Source organism: Ochotona curzoniae, unplaced genomic scaffold (genome assembly GCF_017591425.1).
Source record: "Ochotona curzoniae isolate NIBS_2020 unplaced genomic scaffold, NIBS_Ocur_1.0 contig_2723, whole genome shotgun sequence".
In the NCBI taxonomy this organism is placed as follows: domain Eukaryota; kingdom Metazoa; phylum Chordata; class Mammalia; order Lagomorpha; family Ochotonidae; genus Ochotona; species Ochotona curzoniae.
In genome coordinates this window covers 24,478,185-24,501,658 of record NW_024465573.1, presented here as the reverse complement: position 1 = coordinate 24,501,658, position 23,474 = coordinate 24,478,185, and the positions used below count along the sequence as shown (strand labels likewise).

The following is a 23,474-nucleotide window of genomic DNA, read 5'->3' as shown; positions in this document are numbered from 1 at the left end:
GCGCGGCAGGCTACCAGGAAGAACCACTGCTTGTCCGACACTATTGTGTGCAGACACTGGGCTGGGCACTCTGCCTCTGTTCGCTTCCTTCATGCTAGGGACAGCCCCCAAAATGTGCATCCTTCTCGCTCCCCCACCCCACCGCCCTCATTTTCCTTTTCTTTTTCCTTTCCTTTCTTTTCTTTTTACAACTAGGGCTATCCAGATTATAGTCTACTAATGTACAAATGAGGCATAAGAATAGGAAATGGCAGAATGCAAATCCAGGGCTGTCTGAGGCCAATGCCACATTTCAGCCAGGGAAAGGGCTGTGAGCTGGTTCCCTGCAGCCCACAGAGTGAGGGATGGGTTGGGGAGGGTATGGGGAGGGTGTGGAGAGTGACATGGACCCCCTCTAAGGGTACAAAGAGTTAGGGAGCAGAGGTGACCCATCCTACACTGGCATTGCCTGGCCCTTAGCCCCAGGGCCCTGTGTTGCAGCCTCTGCCGCCCTCTTCTGCTGTCCTAGCTCCTCCTCCTGCTGCACCGCCTGGCTGGGTTCCACCCTGGTCCTAGGTCCTAGTCCCTCTCCTTGGCCACTTCTTCAAGTTACTCTGTCCCTTGGAGCAATATGCCTCTTTCCCCTACTTCTCCAACTCCACTCCTCTCACTCCCTCGCCTCCTCTGCTGTCTATACCCCCTCCCTCACTTTGCAACAGTACTCCGACTTCCCCACCGAAAATGTTCCAGAGGGCTGGAACTTTAGATCCCATTTCAGGATCCTGCCGGGTGCTCCACGCCATTTTGTGCTTCCGGCCTTGTCATTCTCAGGTGCCCATCTTCAGGGTCAGGACCCGGCTTAGGGCCACAGGGGCACAAACAGCCTGTTCAGCTGACCAGGTAGCAGGTGGTGGCAGACAACAGGCCTTTCCGTGTATCCAGCCAGCAACCCCCCTTGCCTCCCCCCCACCCAGCCCCTGTCCTGTCTTGATAAGAAAACAGGGGACCTGTGTGCCCTGTAAAGCAGGGAGGCCAACACCGGCTGGGCAGGGTACCTGAGCCCTTTCCCTAGTGGGCTTCAAGCCCCCAACCCATGAGACGCCCAGGACTCACCCCATCTCTGAGCTGCTGCGAGGGACGCACAGGCCTGCTCCTGGGAGAGGGCACACCCCCTCTCTGGCCTGGGACGTCCGATGAGCCTCTCTGGGCAGGAGGCTTCTGTTCCCTCCTCCCTGGGCCCTCCTCCTTCCAATGAGCTCATCTGTCTGGGGCTCCCCATCCCCCTTGGCCAGGGGAGAGAAAGTTTTTTTTTTTTTTTTTTTTTTTTTTTGGCTAGAACCCGGTGGAAGCCAGAAGAGGAAGGCAGCGTTTGGGCAGGGGGAAGTAGCTGGCTGCCTGCCTGCACCCAGAGCCCTTAGAAAGTGGAGATGGCCAAGAAGCCAGCAGCCCTGCCTGGGAATAAGGCTTCTGAAAGAGACTTTGCTTTTTCCCAGCTCGTAGACTCCACATGGGTGCAGGGAGCCAGGCAGGCTCCGGTGGCCGGCCACCAGCTCAGCCAGCCACGTGCCTGCCTGCAGGTCCCCTCTGTGCATGCTGTTGTGGGTTAACCCCCTCTGAACAGAGATGGAAGCTGGGAATGCTCTGAGCGGCAGGGGGTGGGGGTGGGGCAAGTAGGAAGGCCAGTAAACCCTGGGGGCAAGGAAGGAGGGCTCCCAAAGACTGGTGTGGATAGCATCCCTACAACCTCAACCTGAAACCCGCGTGGGAGGACTGGTGGGTGTTTCCATTATGCGGGTGGAGACGCGTGGCTGCAGTCCCATCCGCACCATTTACAACCACAGGGTCACTTTCGGGCCAGGTGAAGAGCTTTTGAGGGGTTTGGGGGAAGGTGGCTCTTGGCGTTATGCTGAGCATCCCAACCTTCCCAGGGAAGCGGGGCGGGGTGGAAAGGGGGAGCACAGGGGAAGTGTTGGAAGAGTCCCTGCAGAGCCAGCCTGGTGTCCTCTGGCTCCAACAGCCGAGTCAGCGCGGGCTGCCGCCAGCCGCTGCACTAAGCTCCATCCTTTACCTGCAATGCCCTAAGAGCAGCGCGAGGGTTTATGGGGGAGGAGGAGGCGGGAGGGGGAGGCGCAGCAAGGGCAATAGGGGAGGCAGGGGGAAGGCGGCTGCCTGCCAGGCCTTTGCTGCTTAGGACGAACTCCTCTCAAAATAGCTCTGGAGACCTCATCAAAGCTCTCTGTTTTCCTTTCTCTCCTACACGGGCTCTTCGGGGGCTTTTTGAGAACCGAGAGTGGAGCAGGAGCCTTCCCACCTACCCTCAGTGGCCCGGGACACCTGCCCCTCACTCCCGTGGCTACTGGCACCTCCTGGAAAACAGGCACCTGCTCTTTTGCCAGGAGGGCAGGGGTGGGAGGGGCCCGCGGAACCAATGTGATCTAGAGAGCTGCTGGACTGGTCTTCAAAGAAGCCTACCCCAGCCTCCACGGAAATACCCTCCTGTCCTTTGAATCTCTGCCCATCTCCTCCGGCCCAAGAAGAGACAATTCTGTGACAGTTCTTTGGCATAGGGTCCAAGCCGTCCCGGCATCCCTGAAAATGTTCTCTTCCAGGTATTTCTAAGCCAGGCCACCCCAGCCCCGAAATGCACATGACCCCGTCACCAGGAGTCAAGCCTGTTGGGGCCACAGCTGAGGACTCTGTCTCAGTCCTTTTCTTCCAGTAGGTAGAGGGAGAGATCCCCTACAAGCTGCTGGTTTCCTCCCACTTGCACTTCACCGAGCGACAGGGGCTTTCTGAGCAGGTGAGCAGGACCCCAATCAGACTGTGTATGTGGGTTAGTGTGTGTGTGTGTGTGTGTGTGTGCAAAAGTGGGAGGCAGAGAACCTTGCCCTTTCCCCCCTTCCCCCCATTCTGGCATGGTCCAGGGGCTGAGCTTGAGGCCGGTGGTCTATCAGTGCAAACATCCTCTAGTCACCAATGTATCTCCCAAACACAGTGTCTGTCCCACTGTAAGGTCTCCCTGTGTTCTTCAAAGGACAGCTGCCAAGTGTGGTGTGACAAACCCTAGGGGGATGGCTCCCAGTCTGGTGCTAACAGGAGCTGCCTGGGAGAGGGGTTTGGGGGAGGCCAGCCTTTCAAGTTCCCAGGCTCTGCAGACACCCCTGCAGCTCCACATCCTGGCCACCCCCTTCTGTGGGTAGGGAGTCACTTTCCCTCCTTTGGCTTCCCTCCTCTCAGTTCAGATCACTGTTCTGTGAGACTGTGAGACTGTGGGGACCCCGACGCCATAGACTAGTGGCTAAAGTCCCCACCTTCCATGTGCTGGGATCCCATATGGATATCCAATTCATATCCTGGCTGTTCCACTTCCCATCCAGCTTCGTGCGTGTAGCCCGGGAAAGCAATGGAGGATTGGCCAAAACCTTGGAACTCTGCACCTGTGTGGGAGACCAGGAAGAAGCTCCTGGCTCCTGGCTTCGGATCGACTCAGTTCTGGCCATTGCGGCCACTTGTGGGGTGAACCAGCAGATGGAAGATCTCCTTCTCTTTGTAAATCTGATCTTCTAATAAAAATAAATTTTTTTTTAAAGAATGTGGTGTGGGAGGCAGCAGGGGACAGGGAACGAGGCTTAGGCTTTGTGGGCCACAGAGAAGTGCTGCATGATCACAAGCTGCTAAGCACTGCTCCGTGCTATGATCTGTCTTCTGAGCCAAGTCCACCTGTGATACTGGCAAGGCCAGGAGCAGGTGCATAAATGACTACAAGTGACCCATGGCGCTGCACACAAGTCATAAACAGAACCAGCCGAGTGTTCACGTGCATTTTGCCTTTGGTCTACTTTCCTTCATGTCGACTCGGAAGACCAGGTCCAAGATAGAATTTCTAGGCCATGATCTTCTCCAATGCTGCAGCGGCAGGGGTCTGCGCTCATGCCTGGAAACAATCCGCCTCTTGGCTGCTTCCTGGAACTCTAGGCGCACGCCTGTACTGTCAGCTCCTGAGAGGACAACCCTGAGCAAGCGGCCTGGCAGCAGTGCCTGAGGAAGGAACTTGGGGGTCCCTGATCTTGGAAGGACAGTCCAGAAGAGGAACAGGCCCCTGGCCACGGTCCTGTGACTCCTTCCTCAGTGAGGAGGGCAGGGCCAGGGGAGGGCCAGTGTGAGCCCAGGGTCGAGGCCATCCCCCAGCACTCACAGACGGTGGAGGACCTTTTTTTCTGCCGTGAATCATTTGGATACTATCACATTATCCATGGGCTGTATAAAATAATCCACTTAAAGAACTCAGCCTCCTATAGCTTGACTGAATTTCAAATCCTGCTTGGGCCTGCCAGACCAAATGATTTCTATATTGTTTTTAAGGTTTATTATTATTATTATTATTATTATTATTATTATTATTATTGGAAAGACAGATATATAGAGGGAAGGCGATACAGAAAGATCTTCTGTTGGCTGGTTCATTCCTCAAGTGGCTGCAATGGCTGCAGCTGAGTCGAAAGCAGGAGCCAGGAGCTTCTTCTAGGTCTCCCACGCAGGTACAAGGACCCAAGGCTTTGGCCCATCCTTACTGCTTTTCCAGGCCACAAGCAAGGAGCTGGAAGAGAAGTAGAGCAGCTCAGATACAAGGAAAGGATTTAGCCACTAGGCTATTGCACTAGGACCTTGACTCAAATTATTTCTGAGGTTGCCTTGGAAAGCCCATGGGCTAGACATGCCCCAACCCTTCTCTAAGCATCCTATAAAGTGAATATCACCATGTTCACCTTGGCACACAGAAAACTGAATCGGGTAGCAGTCAGTGGTAGGACTGCCAGGGTCCCTGAACACAGCCTCTTTTTTGGGAAAGTCAGACATTTAGCATCTCACCTGAAACCTCAGGGGGCTCTCAGGACCACCTGGGAGACCCCAGGTTATGATGGAGGCTGCCTTTGCGTGTGGCCAACAGGGAGCAAGGATGTGTCCCAATTTGAACCAATCCTCAGACAACAGGGAGGAGCTGGGCTACGGGGAAAGTGGGAAAGTGGGTGGTGGAGGGGAAGCACCCCAGAAGGAAAACACTTGTTTATTTTCTTCTGCTTGAAACACACTCAAACACACAGGGAGAGAGACACATACACTTCCATCCACTGCTTCACTCCGGAAATGCCAGCAACAGCCAGGCTTGGGCCAGTGGCAGGGGCCCACTCCTTGCAGCCAGCAGTTGCTGTCTTCCCAGGATGTTTGAAAGAGAAGTCCCCATGCCAACGGAGACTTCTGAGGGAAGTCCCAAGCAGGAATTCTGAGGGCTGTCCCAAGATGTGGTGTCACTCGCTCACCCCTAGTGTGGACTCACTTTGAATTGTAGTCTGGGGAAAAACTGGCAGATTCCTACCATATCGTGAGCCTGGACTCCTGACAGCCTACCCCAAAACGCAGGCAGAAAGAGTCGGCGGGTGGGGAAAGTCTGGGAGCTGAAGAGGGGATAAGTCTAAGGGATGTGCCCTAGCCAGGGGTGCAAAAGTGGGGCGCAGGCCGCAGACCAGACCCGAATTAGTAGCTTCCGGCTTGTCCCCAGGCGGCAGCGGCGATTTCCGAGTTCGTTCTGCAGAAGCCGGTTGGGGCGGGAGTAGGGTGGGGTCGCACTCGGACGCTGGGCTACAGCATTCCCGGGCTGCGCCCCGCACCGGCTGCGGACCTTCACGCGGTGCCCGCCGGTCCCGGGAGAGGTTGTCACCACCTACCCTTGTTCTCCCAAGCAGAACACAACAACCTCCCAACACCCGAAAAGCTCCACCTCTGCTCTCCGCCAAACTCTCCTAATTGGCAGCTCCGTGCCTGAGAGGATGCGGGCGACCGCGGGCCGGCCCCGCAGTGCCACACCGCAGCAGCTTCCTAGCCCGCCTGGTGCGGGGAGTGTGGGCGGGTCCTGCCCAGCTCCTGCAGGGCTCCAAGGAGCCCAAGAGGCTGGGCGCACCGAGTCCGGAGTGTGCAGCGAGCAGGGGCGCCCCGGGCTGGTCCCGCGGCCACCGCCCCTGCTGCGGCTGGAGCGCAGCCAGAGCAGAGGCGCAGGCTCGCTCGCCTCTGCGCGCTCTCGGGCGTCCTCCCCCTGCACCCGGCTCCGCTCCGCCTCCTCCTCTCCGCCAGCCGCGGCTCCAGGCGGCGGGCGAGCGCGCCTCCCCCTCCTCGCTCTCCCTCTCCCTCCCCTCGCTCTCTCCCAGCTAACTTTCCCGAGCCCCGACCGGCGGCGCAGAGCTCCCCCGCAGCCTAGGGGCCGACTGCAGAACGCTGGAGGAGAGCGCGGCTGTGCGGGATAGCCCAGCCCCGCGCCCTCCCGGTGCGCTCCGCAGAGGACAGGACGATGTCCGGGGCTGGGGATCGAGGCAAAGCCCCGGCGAGATGGCTGGGCACTGGGCTTTTGGGTAAGGTGGCCCCAGCTTAGTCTCTTCTCTTGCTCAACGTCCCCCACCTCTCCCCCACCCCCAAACTCCCCGATTCCCGAAAGGGACGTTCGTCAAGAGGGACGCCTTAGACGGGCTGGGCCTTGCAAGGCGACACAGATGGAGCACGGTGGCCACTGTCCTCCCTCCTCCCCAACGATGCGCCTGGCCCAGAGCTGTGTTTGCCGGGGACGGTGCGTGTCCCCGCACCTCCCCCACCCGCTCCAGCCGGCAGTCCTCCGGATTAGTGATTTTTTTTTTTTTTAATTGTCTCTGGTGTCTTCAGCTCCAGGTGTCTGAAGCCGGCACTTGGGGCTGCAGCGTGGGTGCAGAGGGTCAGGCTGGCGGGCTGGAGGGGCGAGGATCTGCTCCGTGAGGGTAGAGGTTGCACAGACACCGCTTGGGGGATGGTGATGGTTTGCACCCCTTCCTGGTGGGCACCTGTGGGGGTGAGGAGCCTTTCTTTCTCTGTTCCCTGCAGCTCCACACTAAACAGTAGTCGGGGTTGGAGGGACTTGGAAGAGCTCCTTTTCTGGACAGGCCTCCTTTCACTTCTACAAATAATCCATGGGAACAATCTGACTGGCCTGCCCCTGGGCTCTCCCATTTTTGGGGTGAATCGGACGATCGAAGGGGACCTGTCCCGAGGTGGCAGAGGGTCCGGAATCTATTTATAATGCACATGATAGCTTTGAGTGCTGGCTCCAGATGACGAGGGCCTGAGATTTATTAATCCAGAATGAAATTTCATCACAAATCATAGCCGGACTTCCATGTGTAAGCTGACCCCATCCCTGGCACCCACACCTCCTCTGTTTATGTCTGTCAGATTGGACTTCCGGCAGCAGCAGCTCCCGGCCTGGGTGAGGCACGTGTGGTGGAGGTGTCTGTGCGGGTGCCCGGGAAGGCAGAAGTCCCTGCTACTACGTAAACCCACGCTGCCTGCAGATCTGTCTAGGGGGACTGCCTACTGGCTGGGGGACAGCATCTTTTTGCTTAGGGGCCATTGCACTATTTGCAATTCTGTGGTGACCTACAAAGACTCTGTGCTGTCCCGTCTCCTGTTGGCACAGATGGCTGCTGCCGGCTCAGAGAGGTGGGCTTCTGAGGCCTGAGGGTCCTCTTCACTGAGTGCATACATGGCCACTCTACATGTGTTCCCTCTCAGCCCAGCTGCAGTCATGCCAGGGGCAAGGGTGCCTGGAGGAACTCAGGGTCATGCAGTTTTTCCCATACTGCATGCCCCGCCTGCCCAAGCTGCCTGGTTGGATGGTGGGTGGCATGTTAGTTCTGGGTTGCGAGAATATTCATAGCATATTCTGGGTGTCTGTGGGCAATGCAAAGGGCTCTGAAAACTGTGCCTGAGTGTGTGTATTGGGGAGCTTATAGCTACAGAGTCGTAATGCCTTTCTCCATGGGCAAGCTATTTCCTGCAAGGACTGGCCAGTAGATCATGTGGGCTCAGAGTCCACGGGGGCAAGTTTGGATGACTCCCTGAGCCACTGTCTGGGAGCCCAGGCCAGAGCAGAGCGACCTGTAGGTGGGGACCCTGTAACCACAGAAGTGGCCTTGCTGGTCCTGTCCCCCTGGCCCCTCTGGCCTGCAGATGGAGCCCAGCCAGGGTGCTCCTTGGGCCTTGCACTGAACTGAAGAGCACACGCATCCCCTCCTTGCTGTCAGTCCATGGGCAGGCATGGCGATGACTGGAGGTGTGTTCTGGGGGCATCACAATGGGCAGGGACTTTGGCAACTCAGAGTGCTGCGAAGGAGGAGGGAGCCATGGTCCAGAGAGGGTACATGGCTGAGACGTGCTCAAATGGGACAAACTCCAGGCTGCTGGGACGCAGTTGTTCCCCGCCTCTCAGCTAATCCAAGGGTGGTGAGGGGGCAGGTCAGTAGAAGTTGAGTTTCGGGTTTGAGAAGGAGTGAGGTTTTCTGGGCTGTGGCATGGGAACATAAGGGCTTAGGGAACCCCAGAGCTGCTGTTTTCAGTTGTGGAGACTGGAGACAAAGTAGTAAACTCCTGGCATGTCTCAAACTGAGCCCAGTGTGAGTTTTTTTTTTTTTTTTTTTAAGCTTTTTATTCCTTTGAAAGGCAGACTTACAAAAAGAAAGGTTGGGGTGGGGGCAGCAGAAGAGAGATCTCCCATCTGCTGGGCTCATTCCCCAAATGACTGAAACAGTCAGGGCTGAGCCAGGCCAAATCCAGAAGCCACAAGCTTCATCTGAGTTTCCCACATGCGAAACAGAGGCCCACACGCTTGGGTCATTCTCTGCTGCTTTTCCACTCACATCATTAGGGAGCTGGATCAGAAGTGGTGTAACCAGGACTCGAACCGGCACCCATATGGGATGCCAGCATTTCAGGCAGTGGCTTAATTTGCTAAGCTACAATGCCACCCTCCCCCACCTCATGTTATTTTTGAAAACCTAATATGATATCCTTTTCTCAGCCTTTTGGCTAAGATCAAGTGTAGTACCAATGAGCAATTTTGAAGGTTGTGTCACTGCCGCTGAGGCTGCTCCCGACTCTTTGCAGAGAATTGGCGATGGAGTGGTGCTACCCACCCCTTTCCATTGTTCCCTGATTTGCTTAATTGCTGAGATCTGTGTTTAATTATCACTTGTAAGGGTGCTGTGTTGTACAACCCTCTCTCCCTTGGTATGTGTTTATTAAGGGCTTGCTTCATGAGGATGCAATTAAGGGGAGGGTGCTCCGTCCCAGGCAGAGGAAGCCAAGTGCCTGGAGGAGAAGGGGAGAGTGGAGGGAGAGGTCGGCTTTGGGTCTAGAAACGATGCTTCCTTTGCTTTCTGAGGCTGTGGTCGGAGCATGCCCGTGGAGGCACCCAGGAGAGAAGATGGGGTCCCCAAGAACTGAGGACCAGCTACCTTCTGGTAGCCTCAAGATACCAGGCAACCTGCAGACCCAGGGAGATAACCACCTGGCCCCAGGGCTGGCCCTCCAGGGGCACTGGGGTGCCTTCACAGGCCATTGTTGGCCCTTTCAGCACACCTGCTCTGTGGCTTGCCAGAGACATAGGCCAGCTATGTGACCTTGTTTGCAAAGCTGTCTTGGTTGAGCCTGTAGAACTGTCTCAGGGGCATGCTGCTACCCAGCAAAGCTCCTGGGGGTAAGCAGGAAGCAGGCGGGTTGCCCAGGGAGAGAAGGAGCTGGAATCTTTCCTTTGATGCTGGGCTCAGGGGCCTTGTGTGGCCCAGCCCTGCCTCCCACAGCCTCCTGGGCCTGTACCCCAGGAGGATTCCTGCTCTGATGCCTTGGCCCACTTTTTTTTTTTAAGATTTATTTATTTTTATTGCAAAGTCAGATACAATGCAGAAAGGAGGAGAGACAGAAAGGAAGATCTTCTGTTTAATGATTCACTCCTCAAGTGTCCACAACGGCTGGTGCTGCGCCGATTTGAAACCAGGAGCCAGGAACTTCCTCCAGGTCTCCCATGCGGGTGCAGGGTCCCAAGGCTTTGGGCCATCCTCGACTGCTTTCCCAGGCCACAAGCAGGGAGCTGGATGGGAAGTGGGACTGCTGGGATTAGAACCGGCGCCCATATGGGATTTTGGCATGTTCAAGGCGAGGACTTTTAACTGCTATGCCACCGTGCCAGGCCCTGGACCCACTTTCTGCATCCTGCTCTAACCTGGGAGCTCTTGGTCTCCTCAAGAGCTCCAGTGTCTGACCCCCAAAATAAAGCTCGGTGGGAGTTCACCGTGAGTGGGCAGCACCCTGCTCACTCCCCTCTACCACCTTGGTTGTGTGCCTGTGGGATAAGGTGATGCTTGGCTGGGTAGAGGTACCAGTCGCCATCAGGCTGTGAATGTTGAATAAGGACCTTGACGTGCACCAGATACTATTTTACTTAAACGAAACTTGAGAATCCTGATTCAGTCCTTCGAGGAGCCCCAGCAGCTGGGAGGATAGCAGAGGGCCGAGGACTTGAGAGAATGGCTCAGAAAATAGCTGCTCAGACAGTGGCTGAGTGGCTTGGGGCTGTTGAGTGAGGAAAGGGGTTTAGGACTGAAGTCCGCATGTTGGAGAACAGGAGGGCGTATATGTCAGCCCCATGATGTCAGGAAGAGGCCCTGCTCCCAACACACACATGCACATATGCACACACACCCATGTACATACACACGCTCATGCACATGTACACATACACATGTGTGCATTGCACATATACACACACCTTGGCTTTGTAAAGAGTTAAGTTTAGGAAAATAAAACTCCCTTTACTCCAGGGAAGTGACCATATGGAAATAACACAGGATACACAGGTGGCAGATAAATCGCTAAGAGAGTGGCCTGGAGGCATATGCAGCTGACACTGGTCACGAAGGGAAGGGAGGGGTGCGCTGGGTCCCTCCAGATCTTTGGGGAGGGACAGCACAGACCTTTTCCCCTTTCCAACAGCACCACAGGGTGCCCCCTCGTAGAAGTGCTTCTTGTGTTTCCCAACATCATGGGGATAGGGAAGACAGCCATGCCAGTCCTGGAGTGGGATATGCTTACTGGACTGGCACCTCTGACTTTTTCAAGGTCAACAGGTAGGGCAGGCCTGACCTTGTACCTGCTGGCCGGTCCTGCCCAGTGTGGTCCTCCTGCTAAAGCAGCCTGCCAGTGTCCCCAGGAGATCAACACCTGCCCTTGCTCTTGCTTCTCTCCGCTGGGGTGGTCTCATGGAGGAGGGCCCTCCTGTGTCTGAGCAGTGCAGACACAGCTGGTGGGACTTCCAGGTTTGCTGCTGGCTGCTGGTTTCTGTTGCCTCCTCCAGGCTCCGGAGGACAGGCTGGTGCATGTCCGAGGGAAGCCACCTGCAGAGGTACACCAGTCAGGCCAGGCCATGCACTGTGCTGTGAGGCTTACACCTGCTCTGGGCCTCTTGCTGGTGTTGCTCCTACGGTCTCAAGCTGTAAGAATTTCCCTTGAATGTGCACATTTGTGCTCCTGGTTATCTCATGCTGGCCAGGACTCCAGAAGCGAGGGCCTGTCTGGCTCCTCTTTCAGTTCACTTGTCATCCTTAGGACTCCCATCACTAGACTGGGGTGCCTTTTCTTTTTTAAAGATTTATTTATTTATTTTTAAAGTTTTTATTGTAAAGTCAGATATGCAATGCAGAAAGGAGGAGAGACAGAGAGGAAGATCTTCTGTCCGGTGATTCATTCCCCAAGTGACCGCAATGGCCAGTGCTGCACCGATCCAAAGCCAGAAGCCAGGAACCTCCCCCAGGATTAGAACCGGTGTCTACATGGGATCCTGGCGCATTCAAGGCAAGGATTTTAGCCACTAGGCCAAGCCGCCGGGCCCTGGGGTGCCTTCTTAAGAACATTGGAGGGGGTCCAGTGCAATAACCTAGTGGCTAAATCCTTGCCTTGCATGCATTGGGATCCCATATAGATGCCAGTTCGTGTCCCAGCTGCCCCACTTCCCATCCAGCTCCCTGCTTGTGGCCTGGGAAAGCAGTCGAGAATGGCCCAAAGCCTTGGGATCCTGCACGTGCATAGGAGACCCAGAAGAAGCTCCTAGCTCCTGATTGGCTTCTGATCAGCTCAGTTCCGGCTGTTGTGGCCACTTGGGGAGTGAACCAGCAGGTGGAAGATCTTTCTCTTTGTCTCTCCTTCTCTCTGTATATCTCCCTTTCCAATAAAGCTAATAAATAAATCTTAAATAAAAAAAGAGCACTGGTGGCCCTGAGGTCTCCGGGAGCTGTCTTTTCCTGAGCACTTGCTCATCCACTGTGCTCTATCTGTCTTTACTTTGCGGGGGCAAGAAGCAAACTGGGGGTCTCCCATCAGAGAACGCCCTCTAGTGCTGGCCCCAGGCTGGCCCTTGTCCTTGTTGCTGTGGGGAGTGGAGTCAGGAGGAGCAGGTTCCTGAATTTTTAGAGATTCATTCATTTATTTTTTTAATGTGAAAAGCAGAGTTGCAGGGAGCGATGAGAGATGAGAGAGAGGTCTTCCATCCGCTGGTTCACTTCCCAAGTGGCTGCGATGGCCAGAGGTTGGCTGACCCAAAGCCAGTAGCCAGAGCTTCTTCTGATCTGCCACGTGGGTTTGAGGTGCCAAGGCTTTGAGCCATCCTCTGCTGCTTTCCCAGGTCATAAGCAGGGAGCTGGATTTGAAGTATAGCAGCTAGCACACAAACTGGTGCTCATGTGGGATGCTGACATTGCAGGCGGAGGATTCGCTTACTACACCATGGTCCCAGTGCCAAAAAACAGGTTCGTTTGGAGAAGTACCATCGATATGGGGGAAAAGCAGACCTCCTTGCCACTTGCGCAATGCCTCCTGTGGTTTCCTTCCGTGTGCAGCCTTTAGCAACTTCATCCTTCAGAGCGGGCTTCTTCATCTGTCCATCAGGAATCATTACGCTAAGTACCTGCTGGGGCCGTTACAAGGATTCATCAGACAGTGCATGTAAAATGCCAGTCCTAGCTAGGATGAAGGCTGAGTCCTAGGCTGGCCATTTCCTGTATGGCCCAGAGTAAATCACGTCACCTCTCTGAACCTTTATCTCTTCATCTGTAGAATGGGAAAGGGGATGCCTACCTTTCGGCATTCTGATTGGAGTTACAAGGGACACAGCCCTAACCCCCCAGTGCCCGGATACATAAAGCGTGGGCCCAGCCCAGAGCAATGCTTCCCACTGCCTGCACCTCTCCCCAGGAACTTCGTGGAAGTTCGGATTTTGCAGCACCAGCATCCCTAATGAGCAGCTGCAGAATCGGAATTCGGAGGCACGTGCAAGCTTGAAAACCAGCCTGTAGATCAACTCTGGACCCACCGCAGCTAACCAAAAATGAGGACTCATTGGGAGAACTTCCTGGTACCCACCAGAGCCTGGGGAACAGATCTGGCTGTTTTAGGATGTGTGGTGTGTTGATGGTTGTGGGGGCAGTATTTTCTTCTTTAAGAGTCTACAAAAGTTTCTTTCTCATTTACCCTGCACGGGTTGGCTAATTTCTCCAGACTCACTTGTTTGGTCTGTAGTATGGAGTGCCGTGTCCGGCTGGTTTACAGGATAGATGTGTGGATGATGGGCCTGGTGCATAGCAAATAAATGTTCAATAGATACCAGTTATCACGGCCATTATCGCCAGTTGCAGGCCACAAGCTGGGATTTCCTAGCTGGGACTAGAGCGAAGGCAGAGGCACTCAGGGGAGAGAGCTCAGAGCAGGGCTGCTGGTCGCCGCTGTCGTGCAGAAAGCACTGCGCAGTGCCCTGCAGCCCCGAAGCCCCGGCTCCTCCCGTGCCCTTGCCAGCCCATGACCTTGAGGCGGTTGGGGTTTCCTTGAGGAATCTGTAGGACCAAGGAGGGCGCGCGGGAGCCGTGCATGGAAGCGCCGCGCCCCAGCTGCAGGGGCCGCGTTGCTGTGCCAGGGAGAGCGCGCGGGCGCGCGGGCCCTTCCTGCAGGAGCCGCGCGGCTGCAGCGGCTCCCGGACTTCGGCGGAGTCGGCAGACGGTCGAGCTCCGTGCGGACCTTCCGATCCCCGTCATCTCTCTGCCGCGCCGCACCCCACCGCAGCTGCTGCTTCCCCTCTGTTGTCGGGGTCCCGCTGCGTGGCCAGGGGATGTCGGGTTCACACAGGATGGCTAATCCCACCCGATGGGGTCCCCCGGAGCACACCCCCGCCCCTGGCCTACCCCCGTCCGCGGCGACGAGGGTCCCCCGGATAATACACGTTGCAGGACTCAGCAGTTCTCCGCTTCTCCAGTCCACAAATCTGCTGTTCTAGGGGACGGCGCGTGCTGTCCTGGGGGACATTGCCAAGGCAGCAGTCGGGACACGCTCGCCCACTGTACCGTTTTGGGGACCGAATCTCCGGGGTGAGGGACTAGCGGGCGCTGCGGGGCGGCCGAGGGGGCCTCTTTTCTTGGGCTGGGGTGACCCCTGGTGGTCATCGCGAGTGCCACAGGGCTCCTCTTGAGGCCACTCTATCTGGAACTAGGGGAGGCTGTTGCCTTGCACAGGTGTCTTCCTGCTCCCTGTGGCCCTGTCGCTCGAGGTATCCGTGGGCAAGGCCACCACCATCTACGCCGTCAACGGCACGGAGATCCTGCTGCCCTGCACCTTCTCCAGCTGCTTTGGCTTCGAGAACCTGCGCTTCTGGTGGACCTACAATGCCAGTGATTCCTACCGGAAGGTGAGCAGGACAGGATGGCCTGCATCTCAGGGCTCCCATCTCAGGCTCAGCCGCCTTCCTTTTGTCATGCTTTGCAGAGGCACTCTGGGCTGGCTAGAGTGGGAGGGAAGCTTGGGTGGTCTTGTAGGATTTGGGGATTTGTTGGAATCTTTAGAGTGCTAGAGTCTTGCTCAATCCCCAAAAGCAGACTTTGTGGAAATAAGTAGTCTGACTTCAGAACCATAGGCGAGAAAGGTCCTTGGACAGTCTTGGGCAGAGTCCAAAAGAGGAAAGACAAGAGAAGAAGATAGGGAAGGGCAGGTGTGCCAGTGGCTGAATGAATTGGTACGTGCAGCTGGGCATCACTGGGCATGTAGCCGGCTAGAGGAGCTGATCTGAGATGAATGTCCCCTGGATATAATTGGGTGTTGGCCTCAGGGGGGACTGCTGGATAGAGCCATGGCACTGTTTCAGCTCTCGGTGGCAGGCCAGCCTTCAGATGGCCAGAGGACAGTAGCCGAGATTGGGTGGGCTGTGACAGTGGGAACTGAGCTGAGCATCTGTAGGAATTCTTCTGCAAAAGGTAGTTCCAGAGACAGTAGTAGGAGCTGTAGGCTCCAGGAACACCTGCCCGAAAGAGAAGGGCCTGGACCCGAGGTGGGCAGAATTCAGGGCAGGTGCAGCCTGCCTGAGGAAGCTCAGGGCAGGAGAATCTGTGGATATGGACTAGGGGCAGGCTCCCAGGGGATGTGTCCTAGCATGAGATCAGGGCCTTAGGTGACCCTGATTCTCTTGCGGATGCCTTCTCTGCCCCATCCGCCTCCCTCCCCAGCTCATTGAAGGACTTGTGAAGAATGAGAAGTCAGACCCCAAGGTGATGCTGAAGGACAATGACCGCATCTCCCTGGAGGGCACCACCAAGGAGAAGATGAACAACATCTCCATCCTGCTGCGCAGCCTGGAGTTCAGTGACACGGGCAAGTACACCTGCCACGTGAAGAACCCCAAGGAGAAGGACTTCCAGCACCAGGCCACCATCTTCCTTCAAGTCGTTGATAAACGTATGCTCAGGGGAAGGCCAGGGAGCTGGGTTTGGGCCGCTAACATGGGGAGATGGGCCCGTGGGTATTTGCTTTCTCTGGACACTTAGGAGTTACTGCTGTTTTATCTAGGGGCTGGGATAATTCAGTTGCAATGCTTACCTGCTGCAGAGTAGCTTGGAAAGTCCTCAGCTTCCCCATCCCCGTGTTCCTACATGTAAGGTGGGAATCCAGCTGCGTTCACCGGGCGGGGGTGGGGTGGTTTGAGAAGCCGCCTGGGAGTGTTTGGTGGCCAGCAAAGCTCCCACTCTCTAGGGCGCTTGTTGCTACTCTTGTGGATTCTATTAGCGAAAGTTGGCTGCATGTCAGCTACTGTATTAACAAGTGCCACAGAGCACACATGGTGTTTGTCCTTCGGGAGTAGCTGACAGGTAAAGTAAGAACTGAAACAGGATACAGCACAGACAACAGGGGTGGAAGAATACACGCTACATCCCCTCTGAGAGGAGAAGGCAGAGATCTTCCATCTGTTGGTTCACTCCCCAAATGTTTCCAGTGGCTGGAACCTGGTTGATTTGAAGCTGCAACGACCAGGGTTGGGCAGGCTGAAGTTAGGAGCCTGAGACTCCATCCGGTGTCCCAGGTGAGTGGCAGGGCCCCCAGGAACTGAGGCCATCCCCCACTGCCATCCTAGGCTCCCTAGCAGAAGTAGAGCTGCCAGGACTCAAACCAGCACTTTGCTTCAGTACCAGATGCCAGCATTACAAGTAGCAGCTTATTAACAGCACTACCACACAGGCCCTGACATTTTGTTTCAGAATCTGGTCCTCCCAGCCACCCTGGCCCACCCCTAGTGTTTATTGGGACTTCCTAAGTTGTCTCCATACTGTCCAGTGGCCAGTGTGAGAATGTTCAGGTCTCAGAGTTGTTCTGTGGCTCTACATCCCTCCTACAGACAGGACCCTGCACAATGTGGCTCGGTCTGAGACACTTCTTAGCCTGCAGCCACCTTTACTCACTGCTTTCCAAACATCTGCCTCCTGGCTTTCGCACAGGGCATGCTCTCCCAATCACACCTTCTCCTTTGCACTCTTTCAGGGTCCTCACTCTGCATCGCTCCCTACACCCTGCCTCCCCTGTTCCATTTGCTTATCCACATTAAGCGCATTCTCATCTATGTCCACCTATGCGTGCTGAGCCCTCAGTATGTGCAATGGGGCCACCTGAGGCAGGTGCTGCTGGCTTCTGCGGATGAGTGATGGCACCGAGGGAGAGGGCTCCACCTCCAAGGGGCTTGGCAAGAGGTCAGGGAGCCAAGGGAAGTGAGAGCGCCGGTGCCATCCACCTTGGCTCTCTTCCCTTCTCCAAGGGCTGGAGCATGCAGCAGTGTGGCAAGGAGCCCACACAGAGTCCTTAAATGAAAACCACACAACAAAATCAACAACAGGAAGAAAAAAAGAAATTAAAAATGCCATGAAGTTAAATGACATGTTACTGAATGACTAATGCGTTGCTGAAGAAATGAAAAAGAAAATCAAGAATTTTCTTGAAGGAAATGATGCTGCTGTCTGATCTGTGGGTCAGTGAAGAATTTAATGAGAAAGTGTTTCAAAGAGACGAAACAAAAAAAATATCAAAATCCATGAGATATGGTTTCCTCTAATCTTTGTTGATGAGATATGTCTCCTGTAGGCAACAAATAGATGTTTTTTTTAATCCAGTCTACTTATCTATGACATTTAATTGATGAGTTTAATCCATTTATATTCAGGGTTAATATGAATGGGTGGTAATTTGGTTCTGTCATGTTAGCAATGGGTTGCTCATTGATTTAGTCTTCTGTTGTTATTTTACTGGGATGTTCTCCACATTTGCCTTTGGTTTTGGTGGATACTATTCCTCTTCTCTGTCAATAGAACATTTTTTAGTATCTTTTGTAGGGCAGGTTTGGAAGAGGCATATTCTTTTAACTTTTTTTTTTTCCTGTGGAAGAATTTTATTTCATTTTCAAAGACAAAGGAAAACTTTGCTGGATACGTTATCCTGGGCCAACAATTTTTTTCTTTTAGAATCTGGAATATGTTGTTCCATTCTCTTCTTGCCTGTAGAGTTTCCTGTGAGAGATCTCCTGTGAATTTAATTGGCATTCCTTTATATGTCAGTTGCTTTTTTTTCACGTGCACATTTGAGGATCTTTTCCTTATGTTCGATTGAAGAGAGCCTGATGATCATGTGTCGTGATAAAGATTGCTTTTGATCAAGCCTGTTGGGAGTTCTGTGCCCCTCCTGGATGTTGTTTCCCAATTCTTTCTCTAGATTAGGGAATTTTTCCTTATTATTTCATTAAATACATTTGTAAACCCAGCTTCTCTTTCTGCACCTTCCGGGACTCCCATTACTCTTACATTTGGCTTTTTAATAGTGTCTTTCAATTGTTGAATACTTTTTTTTTTTTTAGCTTGAGCCAGCTCTGCTTCCAGCTTTTTGTTTGTTTCCCCCTGGTGACAAGAAATATTTTCCAATTCTGATACTCTTTCTTCTGCCTCATTAATTCTATTTTGGAGACTCTCCACTGTACTTTTAGTTTGCTCCACTATATTCTTCATTTCTGATATATCAGCTTTCATTTGATTCATTTCCAGTGTGGCATATTCCTTGAATTCCTTGGATGCCTGTTTTACATGCTTCTTGCTGTTGATAAGAAGCTTTAAAACAAGTGTTTTAAATTCTGTATCCCCCATTTTTCTCAATGTCTTCCTCGGTTAACTCTGAGATTGGCATAGGGTTTTGCTCCTTTGCAGGGGAGTTTTCAGTAATATTCATTGTGCCTTTGTCTCTTCTTTTGTTCTTGGTCGTTGTACTTCTAGTTAGCAGAGTTTTCTCCTGGGGACATATTTCTAAGCTGTGTCACCCACAGGTCTATAATTTGATTTTACTTATTGTGGTTGGTACATAGCTCTTTGTTTGCAGTTACTTGTACCACTCCCTCCAGCAAGTTCTAGGTCTGAGCTCTTATGTTAGACTTCCACCATGGTCTCCATAGCCCCAGCTCCTGATTCACCACTCTCCACATCCTGTGATCCCAGGCTGAGGCTGCACTGTTGTCTGTACAACCTTTGTCCCACTTCTGGTTTGAGCAGTTCACAGGATTAGGGAGACACTAGGAGTCCTATATAGCTATGCTATGCTGTTGGTGGTGGTGCTCTTGCCAGAACCTGTTGGTTGATAGGTCTGGGGGACACATGGACCTATTTATACCTGTACAATGCTGAAATTGGTATTATTTTCCATGTTGGACCAGTGCTGCACTGAGCTCAGTGAGTTTGCTTCCAGCTCAGCACATGTGCAGCTCACCGTTGTTCCTGAAGTCTTAAAGCTTTTGCCACACTGTACAAAATGGTGCTTGGTATGCCACTACTAGAGTTCTTGATCTGCTGGCCATCAGGTCCTATCTTGTGCACAACCTGTAGGATGCCATGCTGTTGCATTTCACACAGCTAGAAATGAGTTCACTCCCAGCTCTATGAATGCGCAGTACTGTCCCATAGCCTTTGTCTCCCTACACAAAATGACACCCAATTCAGCTCTAGGAGGCCCACTGGGCTATGAAATCTACCCTGCTCCTGTACTGCCCATTTGGGACATGATGCTCTGTCTGTGCTCCTGGTCAATCAGACCAGCAGGATGGGCAGTTCTTTGGGTTCACCTCCTGAGCTCCCGGTGAACATCCTTTTCCCCCTTGTTGCTGGCAGAGTTCGGCTGATGGTGCAGTTCAGATCACTGCTTGCTGAATGCTGCTGGGTTATTGGTCACTGCAACACCACAACCATTGTGTCTGCACTTTCCTGTGTCTGTCAGTCTCCAGGTGCCCCTCTGCTGTTGTTCTGTCCTCTCCTATTTCCTGGAATGTGCCCTCTGCTTCACACTGGCTAATATTTCTTCATCTGTTTAAATGTGTCCTTACCCTATCGTGCCATCTTGATTCTCTGTAAATTCTTTTTTTTAAAAAGAAATAATTAATTTTTATTGGAAAGACAGATCAGATTTACAAAGAGAAGGAGGGTCAGAAAGATCTTCCATGCACTGGTTCACTCCCCAAATGTCTGCAATGGACTAAGCTGGGCCAATCTGAAGCCAGGAGCTAGGAACCAGAAGCCTCCTCTCAGTCTCCCACATGGGTGAGGGTCCCAAGACTTTGGGACGTCCTCCATTGCTTTCCCAGACCATTAACAAAGGAGCTGGATGGGAAGTGGAGCAGCTGGGAAACAAACTGGTGGCCATATGGGATCCTTGCACTTGCAAAGTGAGGATTTAGCTATCACATCATTGCACTGAGCCCTAAATCTTTTTGTAAATAGTATTTTTAAAATTTTTATTTGAAAGGTAGATCTACAGAGAGAAGGTGAGACAGAGAGAAAGATCTTCCATTAGGTTTTCACTCTCTGAGTGGCTGCAACAGCTGATTTGAAGCTAGGAACCAGGAAAGTCTTTACAGTCTCCCACATGGGTGTAGAGTCCCAGGACTTTGGGCCATCCTTCACTGCTTTCCCAGGTCATAAGCAGGAAGCTGGATGAAAAGTGGAGTAGCTGGGACATGAGCGGATGCCCATATGGGAAGCTGGCACTTTCAGATGGAGGATTAACCTGTTTGAGCCATGATGGCAACCCTTAGACCATAAAATAAATCTTAAAAAAAATTTATTTGAGAGTGAGAGCCTAGAGATAGGGAGAAAGAGAATGCTGTTCTCTGATGGCTCGTTCCTTCATGTCTGCAATGGCTGGAGTAGGGGTAGGGGCTGAACTGGGGCTAAATACAGGTGCTGACAACTCAATCCTGGTCTCCCACATGGGTAGCAGGACCCAACTACCTGAGCCATTACCACCGACTCTCAAGGCACACATTGGCCGGAAGCTGGAGTCAGGAACTGAACACAGAGTCATAACTGCCAGGCCACATTGCCTGCCCCCTGGAATTTTTCTGAAGTTAGAGTTTTCCATCAGGGTTCTTGGGTTGAATTGGGTAAGAGATTTGAGCAAATAAGAGGAATTGGGGATGTCTCTAAGGGCCTTGATCAGAGCAGCTGGGAAGATGGGATCGTTATCAGTGGAGATGGGGGAGATGGTGGCTATAGCAGGTTCAGAAAGATGTTGGGAAGCTCAGTTTCCAGATGAGGAAGCCGAAGCTGGAGGGCTTCGTGACCTGCCCAACATTACCCTTGAATCAGTGACAGCTGAAATCCAGAATCTCTGACTTGAGTGTTTTCATCCTCTAAGAGGCACCATGGAAATAACTTTTCTTGCACGGGCCATAGAGACTTGGAAAGAAGCAGTGTCGTTCTTATCGGGCAATTTGGGGGTGAAACCACAACTCAAACCTGGGTGGTGTAGGCTCCACTTCTGGTTTGTTCCAGAACTTACCTGTGCGGAGATGGCTGGGGACGGCGAGGGCTTCTGAGGGTTGGTCTTTCGTTAGCCTGAGTGGATGCCTGTTCCTGCTTTCCCTGCTCCATGGTGCAGACCTGGGGAGGGCTGGGGGTGGGGATGGGCGTGCTTTGCCCCAGGTGACTCCTGCTCCATTCCGCTCTCTCCCCTTTGCCCTACTGTGGCCCTGCAGTGGAGGAGGTGGATAACACGGTGACGCTCATCATCCTGGCCGTCGTGGGCGGGGTCATTGGGCTGCTCGTCTTCATCCTGCTGCTCAAGAAGTTCATCGCTTTCATCCTCAAGAAGACCCGGGAGAAGAAGTGAGTAGGTGCCCTGCCGCGCTGGGCTCATGGCCCTCGGCTTGCCTCCTCCTGTCCCTGGCCCCTCCTCCCACACTCTCCGCCTAACCCCACCATTCTCTGGCCTGTCCTTGAGTTCTCCCCCATTCTTTCCTCACTCCTCACACTATCTCCCCGCCCCCCTAAACTTCCTCCCACTTCTTCGCCATCCCAGCATGAATTTACTGGATTTGTTAGGTCCACCGAGTGCATGAGTACAATCCTGTTGCCCTTGCCCCTCCCGTTGGCTCCAATCTGCATCCATCCATTTCTTCCTTTCCATTTGTCACCTGACCTGATCTATCACAAGACACAGACAGATGTGTACAGAGGTTCTTATATGGACACACCCTTTTAGGGAAGGTGGAGCCTTTTAGGGAGATGAATCCTTCGAAGTGAAGTTCACTGGGGCAGGGGTGAGGGAGGGGAAAAGAGACAGGGGAAGGAGGAGACAGAGGGGTGCAAACTCCAGGCCCAGGCTTTATGCAACAGATGTCAGGCTGCATTCTGACAGCAGGTAGTGCATCTTGCAAAGCCAGAGCAGGGAAAGCCATCTGAGGGCTGTGCCCTGAGTAAGACAGGTGAGACGAGCTGGGCTTCCCACAGTGCCTTATGGGAACCACCATGGGTCCACCCACAACAAGGCTGAATGCTTCATTGCTGGGCCTCTGGCAGATGGAGAAAGGATGCAGAGTGCTTGCTGGCCTCCACTACATGCCTGCTGTGGGTCAGGTCCACCCTGGGCATGCGTGTTCCGTACTCATCATGTGCACTTTAACCAAGTAAGGCTCCATGTGTTACATGACTTGCCCAAGGCTACATAGCTGGCAATGGAATTGGGATTTCAACTCTGACTCATTTGGCGTTAAAGCTTAAAACCTTTGCCACCACATCCTGTTGACCCATTGAGCAGATTTGGAGATTGTGCATTCACTCATTCTTCATTCTGGGGGAAAGCTCTGTGTCAGGTGCCATGGGCAATCCTACCTGCCATACCTTGTAGAGGGGTCATGCCAGGGAGAGACATGTTGAAATGGTGCCACAGGGGCTTGGAGGGATTTCCAGGATAATGAGATCTGTGGTGGGTTTTGCAGATGATCTAAGAGGAAGATCTTTCCTGAAGAGGAAGGGTGTATGAATGCAGGCACCCCTGGGAGGGAAGGCGGAGAGGGAGGAGCCTGTCGGAATGAGGAATTAGGGAGAGGAAGAGCAGGAAAAAGTTCCACAGCAGGCTGGGACATTGGAAACAGAGTTTTAGGGACCTGAGTATGCAGGCGGAGATGGACTTCCAGGGCCAACAGGCGTGCTTTCTATGAGCTCTGTCCTTCCAGCCTGGGCACTGGCAGGGCAAGCAGACGTTGGGGCATGTCCAGCTTGGCGTGGTGAGGGCGGGGCCACTCCAAGTGCTGCTTCTGTCCTGACCTGCCAACCTGGAAACCAAACCTCAGCTTGCCCTGCCCCTCCAGGTGGTCATAGCTCCTGGAGGAGGGGTCTGATGGGCCATGGGGGAGGAGACTGACATCTCTGTGTCCTTAACCCCTTTGGGCCTGACCCCAGGATTTATAGCTTGTTCAGACAGTTTGGGGGAGAGTTAAGCCCCCATGAGATTCCTCTGTGGGCCAGACACCCTTCTAAGCGCTCCTGCCCCTGCGTCTGTTTTACATATGGGGAAATGGAGGCACGAAGCACTTAGCTGTTGGTCTCTTGCTCTGTGGAAGGCAGGGGAGAGGGCACAGGGCTGGGTGTGCAGAGTCATGGCAGCCCCTCGTCAAGTCCACCGTTCCCTCTGAGCCCAACATCCCTGTCACTGTGTCCCCTGTCTTCCTCTCCAGGAAGGAGTGCCTGGTGAGTTCCTCCGGGAATGACAACACAGAAAACGGGCTGCCGGGCTCCAAGGCTGAAGAGAAGCCACCCACCAAAGTGTGAGCCCTGCCACAGGCCGGGCGGCCACAGGGAGCCGCGCCTCGTGGGGATGCAGCTGGTCTTTGCGCCCCATCTGTCTGTAGAACCCATGTGCCTGAGACACCCGCTGCTTGGCTCAAACTGTAGTCTTTCTGGACAGGGAGGAACCGGGGTGTGTCCGTCCTGCCCCACCCCTCCCCAGCCAGGGCTGCTCCCCAGGGACGGAGGCTGGGGGTG

The 23,474-nt window shown here is 53.8% G+C and overlaps 1 protein-coding gene across 2 annotated transcripts; it reads left to right on the top strand.

Annotated features, from left to right (window-relative positions):
* Nucleotides 1-6,289: 6,289 nt before the first annotated feature.
* SCN4B (sodium voltage-gated channel beta subunit 4) lies at nt 6,290-23,261 on the top strand. Of its 2 annotated transcripts, XM_040977033.1 has the most exons (5): nt 6,290-6,380; nt 14,382-14,554; nt 15,366-15,594; nt 21,188-21,317; nt 23,168-23,261. In XM_040977033.1, exons 1-5 carry the CDS (start codon nt 6,320-6,322, stop codon nt 23,259-23,261), a joined length of 687 nt encoding a protein of 228 aa, XP_040832967.1. In that variant the 5' UTR covers nt 6,290-6,319. The 2 variants fall into 2 exon arrangements, with proteins under 2 accessions (XP_040832967.1, XP_040832969.1); XM_040977035.1 differs by lacking the exons at nt 14,382-14,554; nt 15,366-15,594.
* Nucleotides 23,262-23,474: the final 213 nt, after the last annotated feature.

What these genes read in the sequence shown, in the direction of transcription:
- SCN4B (XM_040977033.1), top strand. Translation starts at nt 6,320, where the DNA reads ATGTCCGGGGCTGGGGATCGAGGCAAAGCCCCGGCGAGATGGCTGGGC. An exon ending in CCTTCAAGTCGTTGATAAAC is followed by an intron (nt 15,595 to 21,187) that starts GTATGCTCAGGG and finishes GTGGCCCTGCAG; the next exon opens with TGGAGGAGGTGGATAACACG. An exon ending in AAGAAGACCCGGGAGAAGAA is followed by an intron (nt 21,318 to 23,167) that starts GTGAGTAGGTGC and finishes CTTCCTCTCCAG; the next exon opens with GAAGGAGTGCCTGGTGAGTT.